The sequence below is a fragment of the Schistocerca piceifrons genome, chromosome 4, assembly GCF_021461385.2.
Source record: "Schistocerca piceifrons isolate TAMUIC-IGC-003096 chromosome 4, iqSchPice1.1, whole genome shotgun sequence".
Taxonomy (NCBI): Eukaryota; Metazoa; Arthropoda; class Insecta; order Orthoptera; family Acrididae; genus Schistocerca; species Schistocerca piceifrons.
In genome coordinates, this window is record NC_060141.1 from 640,322,182 (window position 1) to 640,338,058 (window position 15,877).

The 15,877-nt window shown below is 44.3% G+C and overlaps 1 protein-coding gene across 1 annotated transcript in view; it reads left to right on the forward strand.

Moving 5' to 3' along the window:
* Positions 1-15,877, forward strand: part of LOC124796083 (lipase 3-like) — a 121,809-nt gene that overhangs the window by 50,109 nt on the left and 55,823 nt on the right. Inside the window, exon 2 of the mRNA XM_047260169.1 lies at positions 9,934-10,126. Coding sequence (XP_047116125.1) covers positions 9,934-10,126 — 193 coding nt within the window. The remainder of the gene's footprint in view (positions 1-9,933; positions 10,127-15,877) is intronic.

Sequence of the window (15,877 nt, forward strand, 5' to 3'; positions counted from 1 at the left end):
TGACTTTCGACCAGTTACTACGAACTGTGACCTCTCTGACAGGAAATCACGAATCCACTCACAGAACTAAGACGATATTCCGTAAGCACGCAATTTCACTACAAGCCGCTTGTGTCGTAGCCGGCCGTATCGCCGAGCGGTTCTAGGCGCAACAGTCCGGAACCACGCGGCTGCACAGGTCGCAGGTTCGAATCCAGCCTCGGGCATGGATGTGTGTGATGTCCTTAGGTTAGTTAGATTTAAGTAGTTCTACGTCTAGAGGGCTGATGATCTCAGATGTTAAGTCCCATAGTGCTTAGAGCCATTTAAACCATTTTCGCTTGTGTCGTACAGTGTCAAAAGCCTTTTGGAAATCTAGAAATACGGAATCAATATGAACTCCCTTGACAATAGCACACAATACTTCATGTGTGTAAAGAGCTAGTTGAGTTTCAAAGGAACGATGTTTCTAAATCCATGTTGACTTTATGTCAATAGACCGTTCTCTTCGATGTAATTCGTAATGTTCGAACACAATATATGTTCCAAAACCCTTCTGCATATCGACGTTAATGATATGGGCCTGTAACTTAGTGGATTATTCCTAGTACCTTTTTTGTACATTGGTGTGATCTGTGCAACTTTGTAGTCTTGGGTACGGATCTTTCGTCGAGCGAGCGGTTGTATATGTAAAGAAATTTCGAAAGGCTGTGTTTAGTAACTCTGCTTTCGCATCACTGTCGTCGATAGTATTTCTATTGTTATCGCTTAGAGATGGCACTGAGTGTGTATTGCCGCTAGGATAGTTTACAGACGACCAGAATCTCTTTCGATTTTGTGCCAGGTTTCGAGATAAAGCTTCTTTGTGGAAACTATTATAACCATCTCGCTTTGATGTCCACGCTAAATTTCTACCTCCTGCAAAATAAAAAAAAAAAAAAGAGGGACCAGCTCCGTTGTTTGTTAGTTTATTTGGTATAAATCTCTTAATTGCTGTCAATACTGTTTCTTTGGATTCAAGCCACATCTGGTCTACACTTACATTGTTAACTTGGAATGAGTGGAGATTGTCTCTCAAGAAGGCGTAAGTGTTTTTTTTTTCCTTTTTTTAATACGTATATTTTTCGTTTAGTTTTGTAGGATTTGGGGGCTTGAATATTCAGTCTCGCTGCGGCAACACTGTGTTCGCTAATCCATGTATCCGTTTTGATGCTTGTTACTAGCTCAGGATTATTTTTTGCTAAGAGGTCAAGTGTTTTTTCACCAACATGTACTATCCGCGTGAGCTCATGAACTAACCACTCGAAATAATTTTCAGAGAATGCGTTTAGCATAATGTCGGATGATGTTTTATGCGCACTTCCGGGTTTAAACATGTATTTTCGCCAACACATCGAAGGTAAATTAAAGTCACCACCAATTATAAAACATGCATCAAAAAAATTCCGAGAGTTCTGGAACATGTACAGAAAATTGGAATAGAGATCAATATAAACATCATTTCCGCCCCTTTTACTGCCCATGACAACCACACATTGCATGTTGCACCACCATACATCTAATACCCAGTAGCATGTCCTCTTGAATTGATGCTTGCCTGTATTTGTCGTGGCATACTATCCACAAGTTCATCAAGGCACTGTCGGTCCACATTGTCCCACTCCTCAACGGCGATTTGGGGTAGACCCCTCAGAGTGGTTGGTGGCTCACGACGTACATAAACAGCCCATTTAAATCCATCCCAGGCATGTTAGATAGGATTCATGTCTAGAGAACGTGCTGTCCACTGTAGTCGAGCGATGTCATTATCCTGAAGGAAGTAATTTACAAGATGTCCACGATGGGGTCGCGAATTGTCGTCCATGAAGACGAATGCCTCATCAATATGCTGCCGATATGGTTGCACCATCGGTCGGAGGATGGCATTCACGTATCGTACAGCCGTTACGGCGCCTTCCATGACCACCAGCGGCGTACGTCGGCCCCACATAACGCCACCCCAAAACAGCAGGGAACCTCCACCTTGCCGCACTCGCTGGATAGTGTGTCTAAGGCGTTCAGCCTGAGCGGGTTGCCTCCAAACACGTCTGTGACGATTCTCTGGTTAAAGGCATATGCGACACTCATCGGTGAAGAGAACGTTATGCCAGTCCTTAGCGGTTCATTTGGCTTGTTGTTGGGCCCATTCTACCGCGCTGCATGGTGTCGTGATTGCAAAGATGAACCTCGCCATGGGCGTCGGGAGTGAAGTTGCTCATCATGCAGCCTATTGTGCAAGTTTGAGTCATAACACGACATCCTGTGGCTGCACGAAAAGCATTATTCAACATAGTGGTGTTGCTGCCAGGGTTCCTCCCACCCATAATCCGTAGGTAGCGGTCATCCATTGCAGTAGTAGCTCTTGGACAGGTTGAGGGAGGCATGTCATTGACAGTTCCTGTCTCTCTGTATCTCCTCCATGTCCGAACAACACCGATTTGGTTCACTCCAAGACGCCTGGACACTTCCATTACTGAGAGTGCTTCCTGGCACAAAGTAACGATGTGGACGCGATCGAACGTGGTATTGACCATGTAGGCATGGATGAACTACAGACAACACGAGCCGTGTGCCTCATTCCTGGTGGAATGACTAGAAGTGATCGGCTGCTCATACATGGTTGTTTACGTCTTTGGGTGGGTTTAGTGACACCTCTGAACAGTCAAAGGGACTGTGTCTGTGATACAATATCCACAGTCAATGTCTATTTTCGGATTTTGGGTACCGGGTTGATAGAAAACTTTTTTTGGTGTGTCTAGTATGAGCCGGGTACGTGTTTGAAATTAAACTCAAGTTTTATTTAAACCTTTCAGAAATTATATTATCTGTCGGTAAAACGATCAAATTATTATTTTATTCCGATTGCCAAGAATTACCTCTGCCTTTACTAACACACAGGAATTATCTTCTTCAATTTCGCTACAAGATAAGCTACTTCTAACAGCAACAAACACGTCACCGCCAACTTTGTTTAGCCTATCTTTTCGGAACACAGTTAGGTTCTTCGCAAAAGCTTCGACTGAACGTATCTCCGGCTGTAGCCAGCTTTCAGTGCCTATAACGATTTGAGTATTAGTGATTTCTATTAGCACTTGGGGCTCTGGTACTCTCCCAAGACAGCTACGAAAAATTTACAATTGTTATATCTATGGTTTCTGTGTCTACGTTCTTCCTATGTTCGACCTGCACCGTTTGAGACTGAAGGCCTTTTTGTATTTCCCCGAGGCCCTCTAACCTAAAAACCCGCCCATTTCACGCCACACAGCCCCCAATTCCCGTGTAGCCGCCTCCTGCATGTAGTGAACTCCCCACCTTATGGTGCTGGTCGAGGAATTTGCAGCCTACACGGTCTCAGAACCGTCTGAGCCTCTGATTATGACCGTCCACTCAGCTCTGTACCAAACGCCCACAATCGGTCCTGTCGACTGTGCTTCAAATGGTGAGCTCTGCTTTCATCTCGCAAGCAAGACTGGCAGCTTTTACCACTTCTGTTGGCCGCTTGAAACCAGAGATAATCTCTTTCGATCTAAAGCGACAAACATTATTGGAACCGACGTGAGCCACCACTTGTAGTTGGCAGCACGCTGTTCTCTACATGGCAGCCGGCCGGTGTGGCCGTGCGGTTCCAGGCGCTTCAGTCTGGAACCGCGTGACCGCTACGGTCGCAGGTTCGAATCCTGCCTCGGACATGGATGTGTGTGCTGTCCTTAGGTTAGTTAGGTTTAAGTAGTTCTAAGTTCTAGGGGATTGATGACCACAGATGTTAAGTCCCATAGTGCTCAGAGCCATTTGAACCATTTGAATCTACATGGCATCTGGAAGGACCCTTTCCACGTCTGGAATGACTCCACCCAGCATGCACACAAACATTGGCCTTCTTCCCCTTCCTGGCAGCTATGTCCCTAAGGAGCCCCATAACATGTCTAATAATGGAGCTTCCAACTTACCCCACCCTCTGTGATTGCCTGGATTTTGCTGGCTGAGAGGTTCTCTCTGAGACAGGACAAGCGACTGCATCTGGTTGAGAGACAGTGTCAGCCACAGATAGCACCTGGAACCTGTTTGTCAGACTGATGAGCGGCCTTACGTGTGGCCCCCTGGGAAGTCTTTCGCCGACTGGCACGCCACAAGGCGACCTTCCACTGGACCACAGGTGCGTGGTTAACCTCAGTGCGAGCAGTAACTGGACTGGTCACTGGTGCAGGCCAATCGGCTGACTGAGACATGCTGGACGTCCATTGGATCTGCATGGCCGGCCCCCAACAGTGACGCTCATTCACTGCAGCTTAAAGCTGTGTAACCAAAGCTATCACAGCCTGGAGCTGAGAGCGAAGTGTGATTAATTCGGCTCGCATGCCCACACAGCCAGCACAGTCCTCATCCGTACTAAAGTTGGTGGAACACAGCACTACACAGACAAACAAGGACGATCGACACGCACTACGGTACTATACTGTAGACACGGAGGAAAATGCGAGAATTGTGTTCAATAAATTAGATTCAAACGCAGAAGTTCAAAATCTGAACTACCAACCCACACAGGTGAGGCTAAATAATTTTCTACTGAATAGGAACTTGTAATGTGTCGCAAAATCTGTTTACTTTCCGAAGCAAGCGAATATGCATGAAGTATGTCTATCAGATATGAAATTAACACGCAGAAACTCAGCTGTGTGGCTGGATTGAAGAGTTTTTAGCAAACAGAACACAGCATGTTGTTATCAATGGAGAGACGTCTACAGACGTTAAAGTAACCTCTGGCGTGCCACAGGGGAGTGTTATGGGACCATTGCTTTTCACAATATATATAAATGACCTAGTAGATAGTGTCGGAAGTTCCACGCGGCTTTTCGCGGATGATGCTGTAGTATACAGAGAAGTTGAAGCATTAGAAAATTGCACAGAAATGCAGGAAGATCTGCAGCGGATAGGCACTTGGTGCAGGGAGTGGCAACTGACCCTTAACATAGACAAATGTAATGTATTGCGAATACATAGAAAGAAGGATCCTTTATTGTATAATTATATGATAGCGGAACAAACACTGGTAGCAGTTACTTCTGTAAAATATCTGGGAGTATGCGTGCGGAACGATTTGAAGTGGAATGATCATATAAAATTAATTGTTGGTAAGGCGGGTACCAGGTTGAGATTCATTGGGAGAGTCCTTAGAAAATGTAGTCCATCAACAAAGGAGGTGGCTTACAAAACACTCGTTCGACCTATACTTGAGTATAGCTCATCAGTGTGGGATCCGTACCAGATCGGGTTGACGGAGGAGATAGAGAAGATCCAAAGAAGAGCGGCGCGTTTCGTCACAGGGTTATTTGGTAACCGTGATAGCGTTACGGAGATGTTTAACAAACTCAAGTGGCAGACTCTGCAAGAGAGGCGCTCTGCATCGCGGTGTAGCTTGCTCGCCAGGTTTCGAGAGGGTGCGTTTCTGGATGGGGTATCGAATATATTGCTTCCCCCTACTTATACCTCCCGAGGAGATCACGAATGTAAAATTAGAGAGATTAGAGCGCGCACGGAGGCTTTCAGACAGTCGTGCTTCCCGCGAACCATACGCGACTGGAACAGGAAAGGGAGGTAATGACAGTCGCACGTAAAGTGCCCTCCGCCACACACCGTTGGGTGGCTTGCGGATTATAAATGTAGATGTAGATGTAGTTGTAGATGAAACTAAATCATAAAGCACACAGATGAAACTATATAATTCGCTCCTGGTGAGGAACTCGTGAAATGCCACAAAATCGGTTCCTTCCCTGCAGCTTCTTGTTTCTCGGCCGGCTGCTGCTGACGGCACCAGTCGATCCATGGACGTCGATGCTGTGGCGTTAGTGGAAGACTGGCTAGAGGATCGGGTGCCCGTGGTGTCACTGCGAAGCACCTGCTCGCAACAGTTCGTGTTCACACGTCTGGGCTGGGTTTCTCTGCTCCATAGCTTCCTGAATCTCGTCTACGGTTGTGAGAATGTTCACGTGACCACTGATACCAGCATCGTTGCACAACTGCACCACACTAAGCTTCCTAGCTCTGAGCATTAGCTATTAAAGGGTAGACACACGTGACGCTCTGGTATCTATGCCACTGTCGACGGACGACTTTGGAACGTCCACAGCTGACATATGCCGTCATCGGATTAAAATCAACGTCGCCTTTCCAAGGGTAATAAATTTTATTTCCGGCTGTTTATAAATGAAAGAGAATCGTGACTAGTAGCAGAAAAGTTATTTATAAATAATGTTGTGACTGTAGGAAATTTTAATTTTTATTCTTGCTTTTGTGACCATAGTAAGAGGTCCATATGCAAACAGCCAGCCGACATTAAGAAATAGTGCACCAGGACGTAGGGACAAGATAAACGGCGGAGGCTGCCAAGTGGGGCATGTTGATCAAATAACTTAGTGTTTGACATCCTGCCAGAGGAAGCAGCATGAATCAAACTTGCGCAATGGAAGACGCAAATACCAGGGCGATAATACAACAAGAGAGAGTGTCGGTCACGTGCGGAAAAGACTCGTGTGGAACCAAATTAAGTTGTGTGCGGCTACAAAAGAAAGTGTCGTGTGGAACTGAAGGTATTCTTGCGCAAGCCGACCAGTTAGAAACGAGAGTGTCTTGTGGAATCATAAGCATTCTTGTGCAATCCGATCACTTAGAAATGAAAGGGTCGTGTGAAACAAATTAACTCGTGTGCACCCAACTACATGAGAAATGAAATAAAAGGCCAGGCAGCGGAATAGCTAGAAGCAGAGATTCAGATGCAGACTCAGAGCGAGTGCCAGTAGTTTGGAGATTCCGCAGCGAGACGCCAGCGGGGCCGAGTAGGCCCATAGCAGCCGATACAGATGATAAAGACTTCAACTACGAGAAGACGGTGATAGACTCTGGTGGACACTCAGGAACTGCAGGTCAAGTAGGATTTTTAGAGTTTCATTGGAATAGTGTTGAACAGAGGCTGTCAGTCTTTGTCCCAATTACTTAGAGAGATTTCAGTGCTAACCAAGAACAAGTGATTGCTTTGTACTTGTTCCTTACTGGGTGATCAAAAAGTCAGTATAAATTTGAAAACTGAATAAACCAAAATGGTTCAAATGGCTCTGAGCACTATGGGACTCAACTTCTGAGGTCATTAGTCCCCTAGAACTTAGAACTACTTAAATCTAACTAACCTAAGGACATCACACACATCCATGCCCGAGGCAGGATTCGAACCTGCGACCGTAGCGGTCTCGCGGTTCCAGACTGCAGCGCCTAGAACTGCACGGCCACTTCAGCCGGCACTGAATAAATCACGGAATAATGTAGATAGAGAGGTACGAATTGACACACATGCTTGGAATGACATGGGGCTTTATTAGAACAAGAAACATACAAAAGTTCAAAAAATGTCCGACAGATGGCGCTTCATCTGATCAGAATAGCAATAATTAGCATAACAAAGTAAGACAAAGCAAAGATGATGTTCTTTACAGGAAATGCTCAATATGCCCACCATCATTCCTCAACAAATGCTGTAGTCGAGGAATAATGTCGTGAACAGCACTGTAAAGCATGTTCGGAGTTATGGTGAGGCATTGGCGTCGGATGTTGTATTTCAGCATCCCTAGAGATGTCGGTCGATCACGATACACTTGCGACTTCAGGTAACCCCAAAGCCAATAATCGCACGGACTGAGGTCTGGGGACCTGGGAGGCGAAGCACGACGAAAGTGGCGGCTGAGCACACGATCATCAACCAAACGACGCGCTTAAGAGATCTTTCACGCGTTTAGCGGTACTTTTTTTGGTTCTAATAAAACCCCCATGTCATTTCAAGCATGTGTGTCAATTTTTACCTATCTATCTACATTATTCCGTGATTTATTAAGTTTTCAAATTTATACTGACTTTTTGATCACCCAGTATATGTACCGGCAATTAGCTTTGAAGTAGCAAGTCCGAATAAATTGACTGAATCTTACTAAGGGGTTTATGGTCCAACACCTCACGTAAGTATATGTGAGACTAAACTTGATAGAAGCTAACCAACCTTTTCTGCCTATTGCAATTCTGTAACCTATTTTCTGGAAACTTACTTGCTCCAAAGCAAGGAGATTCTCTCCCTCTCAGCTCCGATATAAAGGTTGACAGCAATTTATAACTAACCCATTGTCGTTAACGTCCCGATTGCGCTACGCAGGTTCTAACATTCTGCGTGGTGTCTGTTCTAAGTCGTGTCTCCCTACCACTTTCGCGCAACGACGCTCTGAGCGTGTTTTTTAGGGAATTGACTAGTTTGAACCTGGGACGTGTTGCTGGTAAGGAGACGCCAGGCCACACATGACATGTAGAGTTCAGAAGAGTTCAGTGAGACTAGCGATGATATAATCAAATACTTAATGATTTCAGTGTCAGCTCCACTGCACTCCCTGTAAAAGAATCTTAATACTAACTAAATTTAGTGGAAGGGGTTCAAGACTTTCCTATTTTTAGTTAACTGGTAAAATAACGTCGAAAAGCAGTTAAGTTTACCATTGGAAATTTTATTCTACTCACAAAAAATTGCTTATAAATTGCGCTATTGATGAAAGGAAATATTTTAATACAGGATGATAAAAACCAACTACGTTCAACAATAATGTGAACGAATATTCCCTGAATGGGTTTCCAAGTTGTACAATGGATCGAAGGATGACCTATGCCATATCACATCTATAATCTAGGTTTAAGTTAAGTTTCATAAAAGAGAAAACTATCAAAATGGTCTACAGTGACCCTTAATTATATTTAATTGCTTATTTAACTTGTCGAAAATTACAGCGCCTGATGTGGCTTCTCAATAATTATATAACAGAAAAATCATCACGTTTCAGATTTCAGCTTCATGTAGCAAATGTGAATACCATGAGATTTAATTGACTATCGACACTAGTATTACGTAAGAAGGGGATGTAACAGATGAGACTTCTGCAGTTCTGAGTGAAGCCGTATGCGCTTATGCGGCATCGCGTGCGTTCCTTACCTAGTCAGTGGTTAGTCAGCGTCAGGGGGCGGCGGGCGGCGCAGCTCCACACACCTCGTCATCTCGGAAACAACCCTTTCTAACTTCTCCTTACTACAATTTACCGAAGTATGTTTTAGAAAAGCGATCTGGCTGTGTTTTCAAGTGGCGAATCAGGGTCTCAATGTTAACCTAAAGCTGCACCTACAAAAATTCTGTCTAACCTATCAGAAAAGTTATACTTTTCGTGGCGGGGCAATGTTTTTAATGTTTGCTACGTAACAGAGACGCGAAAAAGTCACACACTAAAACTTGCAGCTGGTGTGGCCCTTTTAGTGTTATCGTAAGATCTATACTGTTCTTCTGGAGGGCTCTATCTTTTAACATGGGCTGGGGGGTGGTCTTGGCGGTCGGCTGGCAACGTGGGTGTGTATCACTTATCGCAGGGCCTCCTAGCCTACACGACTCTGCTCTCGGCTTCTGTTGTCGTTTCTCCCCTCAGAACTGCATCTGTTTCACAGTGGGAAGGTATGACATTCATTTAGGCGCTCTTGTGTTAGTCTCTGGTATTCCATTTGCTCCCTCGTTGATCCTATTACTTTGGTTAATTTAATGTCAGGATTTATTCGGAGCTATGTGACATACTGCCGGATTTGCTATCATGTCAGGGTTTTCATGGAAGGTCGCACTTATTTCATTGTGGTATAGTGAGGCTGTGCCGGGACGCGACAATAAACCTATTGTTTTCACAGTCAAAGGCTTTCGCAAAACATGTCTAGTGGATTAAAACAGATCTGGTGATGTAATTACATGCATTGTAAAGACGTTACTTTGCTACCGTGATGCGGTGCAATAAAGGAATAAACCATATGTATAAACACAGATGTAGTGTGGCAGAGGAGTGAGGCGCGGCGGTGTGTTGGCAGTGCGAGCTGGCGGCCACGGCGGGCTACCACTGCGAGGAGCACGTGGTGCGCACAAGGGACGGCTACCTGCTGGCGCTGCATCGCCTGCCGCCCAGGGCGTCCGCCGGCGCGCGCCGCGGGCCCGTGCTGCTAGTGCACGGCATTCTGGGCGCCTCCGACAACTGGATCCTCGCAGGACGCGGCGAAGCGCTCGGTCAGTCACTGCCGCCACACCGCCACTGACAGTCTCTGCATCTCACGTCTCACACACACACACACACACACACACACACACACACACACACAACGCCATCCTTCATGGGGGAATAGCTTCCGTGATACTCCAGGGAGCCGTACAGTGCAAATTTGAAAGAAAATATTGTGTTGTATCCGACATCCGACATACAGGGAGTAACTAAATTCCCTTTACAGACGTTGAGGACTTGTACGCCGGAGCTCAGTGCAGTGGGACTACTGCTCGTTAATTGTATGCGGAGCGTTTTCCACACCGCCAGACACCTTCGCACTCCAGAATGAGATTTTCACTCTGCAGCGGAGTGTGCGCTGATATGAAACTTCCTGGCAGATTAAAACTGTGTGCCCGACCGAGACTCGAACTCTGGACCTTTGCCTTTCGCGGGCAAGTGCTCTACCATCCGAGCTACCGAAGCACGACTCACGCCTGGTACTCACAGCTTTACTTCTGCCAGTATCTCGTCTCCTACCTTCCAAACTTTACAGAATCTCTCCTGCGAAACTTGCAGAACTAGCACTCCTGAAAGAAAGGATGTTGCGGAGACATGGCTTAGCCACAGCCTGGGGGATGTTTCCAGAATGAGATTTTCACTCTGCAGCGGAGTGTGCGCTGATATGAAACTTCCTGGCAGATTAAAACTGTGTGCCCTTTCTTTCAGGAGACATTCTCCCCGAATGTCTTTGGAAAATGCGCCTTCACAATAAATACAAATTGCATGTTATTCAGTAGGTTTTTGTTCCCCAACTGCGAGATCCAAATGTTGCTCGTCTGAAGTGACAGTTGGTGCATTGGGCTCTTCATCTGAATCCTCAGATAACTTAACCCGTTTTTTGCACGGTTTTCTAAGAGGAGCTTCACGTTTTTTCTTGTTTTTGGCAGGTGCCTTAGGAAGCTTCTGTTTACCATTCAGTAAGGAGTCTTCAAGGCGTGTTTTATAAGGCGAAGATGTCAAAACAGCTGATGAACCTGGCTTACGACCTCTGCTGGAAACCGTCCTCTTGAGAGGGGGGACTGGCATGATATCTTGTGGAGACATACACGTATTTGATGAGGTATTTTACAGCGATGTTGACCCTTATTTTTTATCCATTTCAATGAGATACTGCTCCAACCGTTTCTCAGTAGCATCAGGTAGTACAAGCTGACGTCCAAGTCTCAAAGAAACACATTCTTCAGCTGACATATCACTATGCACAAACCTTTGAAGTGTCGTCTGAGGTACACTGAAAGCTTTTCTGCTCTTCTTCACCATACCTGCTTTCCCTTGAGGCTTGAGTTTTAATCGTATTTTCAGCATCCCACTTCTTCAGAATAGCTCTTGGTTTCCCATCAGTTAGCTTTCGTGGCATCTAGAAACAGACGCAAAACGTATTAGATGTAATGTATTTGATGCTGGTATTGTGGAAACGTTTCCACAATGTCATCGTATGTATGCTTCCACATTACCTACACAATGGCTATTTTAATTTTCGGTAGATTACATTAAGCAACTACCCATTTAAGGTTGACAAAGGACTCCTAAAACCTTCTATGCACCTCTCTTTATAAGCTATCAGACGTAAAGAACTGTAACTACAAAGTATATAGATAAATATAATAGCACAACTTACCTCACAAAAGGATTAGAAAATGCGCGAACGTAAATTGCATCACTGTCACGGCGTCTGTTGCTCAACAGACTTCTAACCCTCTACCGTGACAAATAGGAACTATTGCAATAATTTCTGGCTGTCCCGCTACAGTGCAGCACTGTGCAGGCCAGATTCTAGACGTTTCCACATTACCCACACGCTTCCACATTTACACCCCTACCTCTACGTACATTCGCCACGGCAGCACAGCACACCCGAATTTGAAGAGGCTGTACTCCATGCAGTGGAACAGGATGGGACGAAGACTACCAGAAACACACCGAATGTGGATCGCCAAACTGTAGCCTGTTCCGTATGAGCAGCAGCTACACTGCACCACCCTCCAGCAGGTCCAGACAATGCAACCACAGGATTTTGCATCACGTGCCCACTTCTGAAGATAGTTCTTGTACCGTTGTGTGGACTAGCCTAGCTTCACAAGGCGGATCTTTTTCACGAATGAATCCAGGTCCATTGGGGAAGGTGTTCTCAACTTCCACGACAGTCATTTGTGGGCTAATGAAAACATGCACGCTGCGCGACCCATGGGTTTCAGAAACGATACGGTCTGAACGTTTGGACATGATTCGTAGATGGGCGTTTGATTGGGCCATAACTCATGGGTGCCACGTACTTGCGATTCTTTGAAGGCGTACTGCAAGACGTGCCGCTGCATCTCCATCAAAGCATGCGGTTCCAGCACCACCTCAATTTTCACGTCCTGTCCGAAACCATTTGGACGATTTTGGCAACAGTAGACAGGTCGTGGTGCCCCGATTGTTTGACCTGCACATATCCTCAGCTAGACTATGACCTTTGGATTCACATGAAATCCTGGGTTTACGAGAGGCCTGTGGCTTCCGCGAAAGATCTACAGTCACGGGTTATTGCTGCGGCGGATGCTGGAGAACCAAAGACTGGTGATTATAAAAGGAGGTACAATATCTTGGATAATTTCGGTGGTCATAATATCAAGCCCTGAGTGGACCCAGACGAAGAATGGGCGTCGGAGAGCAACCTTTGTTGTGGTATTTGCATGTAGCGGGAAGATGTACATTTCCTGACATGAGCTCCAATGTTAAACTAAATTGTCTTGGCCCCCACTACAAATCCTCAAAGTCTGTGTAGGGAATATAGTTACACCCAGTATGTCGTATGTCGCATATATCACAGTTTCTTCTTCCAGATTTGCGCTCTACGGCTCCCTGGAGTATCGCGGAAGCTGTTACCCAATGTCTTCACTCATGTCCCATCATCCTATCACTACTGCTCCATAGCGTTTTCCATTCGTACTTTTCCTTACCGATCCTGCCGACAAACGCCTATTTCGTGTCTTATCAGTCAACTTTCCAAAGCGAGGCAGAATACATGAAGGAGTACGACAAGGATGCACCCTTTCACCACTATTGTCTATTATTTACATGAATAAAATCATCCGAGAGTGGAGACAAATGCCACATGGCTTCATTCAAATCAATGGAAACACAAAGCTAGATATTTTACTTTTTGCAGATGATTTAGTTCTCGTAGCATCTTCAGAGGATGACTTTCAGCTTTCTGTACACGATTTACAGACTATTCTGACAAATACCGCATGAAAACTAACACCGAAAGGTCTAAAATTATGGCTGTCTGCGGAAATTACCCAGTACAAAGCAAGAACTGTTTGAAAAATAAAATTCTAGAAAGAGTTGTAAAAAAAAATGTTCAAATGTGTGTGAAATCTTATGGGACTTATGGGACTTACGCTAAGGTCCCTAAGCTTGCACACTACTTAACCTAAATTATCCTAAGGACAAAAACACACACCCATGGCCGAGGGAGGGCTCGAACCTCCGCCGGGATCAGCCGCACAGTCCATGACTGCAGCGCCCTAGCCCGCTCGGCTAATCCCTCGCGGCAAAGAGTTGTCACATTCACATATTTGAACTATAAACTATCCTTTCTGGAAGAAACAGAATTAGATGAAAAATCTGCTAGGTATGCAAAAACAATGGGAGTCATTAATAATGTAACGAAACCTTCCCTGGTACAGAAAAACACCAGTGCTTTGCTATGGAATTGCCCTGGACAATAAAGGCAACAGATGCAATACGACTATCAACCTGTGAAAGGAAATTCTTGAGACGAACAGCTGGTTACGACAAACGTAATCACAAAAGGAATGGAGATGTGTTAAAAGAACTTCAAATGAAACCTATCACACATCATATTCAAAGCTGTCAAAACAACTGCAGAAAAGGTCCATAACGAATGAGATCAAGGAGAATCCCCAATCCCATGCTACACTAACACCCTAAAAGTGTAAGATCGCTGGGTCGACCAATGAAAAGACGGCAGGAGAACTTCTCGACGAAACCGTAACACGTCAAGAGGCCAAATACCTGAAAGGAAAACGATGACAATGGAGAAACGTCCACTTAATGTTCATTCAAACCACGCTGCACCTGAAACATTTCGATTCTTCTCAGACATGAACTCTATTTAAGCGCAGGTCAATTTCTGATACAACCGCAGATCTGTTGTCTATGCTAGTCTGCTGCTTGCGTACACCTTGCTTCGTCAATTTTGCGTGAATGTGTTTGTCGTGTCTATCCTGTGCAAACCTCTTTCTCCTCAATCCTTCATTTCGTCTGCTAAGTAATTATCAATTTTTGATATTAATTATGATGTTATGTTTATCGCTAATCTTATTTCAGCTACTCCTCAAGATATTCCTCTTTCTCTGGCTGTTCTCAAAACAAAATTCTGTGCTCGTCAATTTGTCTTGAAATTTTTCCTCATTTTCTCTGAGTACAGCAATCTCATTAGCGAAACTTATCGCTTATATCTTTTCATTTGTAATTATTATCCCTATTCTTAACGTTTCTTTTAATTCCTTCAGTTTTTGTTCGATATGCACTTTTTAATAGAAGAGGAAGTCTTCATGCTTTCCGTACGCCTCTTCTGTCTTAGCATTTCTCTCTCTGTTCTTCATTCTTATCGGTCCCTCTTGAATCTGTACATACTGTACAATAGCCATATTTCCCCATAACTTAATCTATTTTTCTGACGATTTCATACGTCTTAAGCTTTTTTAAGTTATCGGACGCTTTTTTCAAGTCGAGAACTCCTATTATGGGAGTGTCTTGATTTTAGCTTTTTGAGTGATTAATAGTCATCCGAAAGTCCGGTGGCCTTTCTCCACTTTCATAGGTTCTGCTCTCTAACTAGGCACTTCTTCCAGTGGTTTGAGGTATTCCGAAAGAGTGTTATAAATCCCTTATGCCTTGTCTGATTGCAGGTGGCTTCTATTTTTATTTATTTTTTGTTTATTCCTCTCCAGCCGCCACAATTTAGAGAAGAATGGTGGTTTAGTCGAGACAATTCTTCCGCCACAGGCGTCGAATGTACGATTAAATTCAGATGACCTGCCTTCCATCGTTACCGGGCATTTCTATTAATAATCACATATCAGGAAAGCGTGCGAATTTCCTAATGTGGCAAGAAACACCAAACAGGTACATTTGTATGAAACTGTGGAAGGATATTACGCTGTCATTGTAACAATAAAAAAACTATATCTTGTAATTGGAAACTGTTGGATCATAGCCATGTTTGTGCAATGTGGTTATGCGACACTCGTTGCACGAGTGCTTTCAGATCGATTTCTCAGGAAAATATACTATCATTTTTCAACTACACAACTTCCAGTTACGACAGTTAAATTGTGCACATGAGCGCAGAGAACAGTTGGTTAAAAACTGAAACGTTTGCAAATGGGAGGATTGAAAACTATTCTCCTAAAATATAATTCCATTGTTTGTAGAGCAGTAATATATTCAAAATTCCTTTCTAGATAACAACAAAATCGTAGTCACAATTAATTCCTCTTGCTTGGTAACAAAAGTTTCACGCACTTTCCACAGAATTACAGCTACACAGAAAACTCGGTATTAACAAACATATCAGATACTTAAGCTTTATTGGAACAGTTTAATGAGCAAAGTGCGCCTCTTATTACGAAAATAAAATCTTATTTCATTAAATAATTTCTGAGTACTTATAGTTACAAGATAAAATTGCTTACAATATTTAT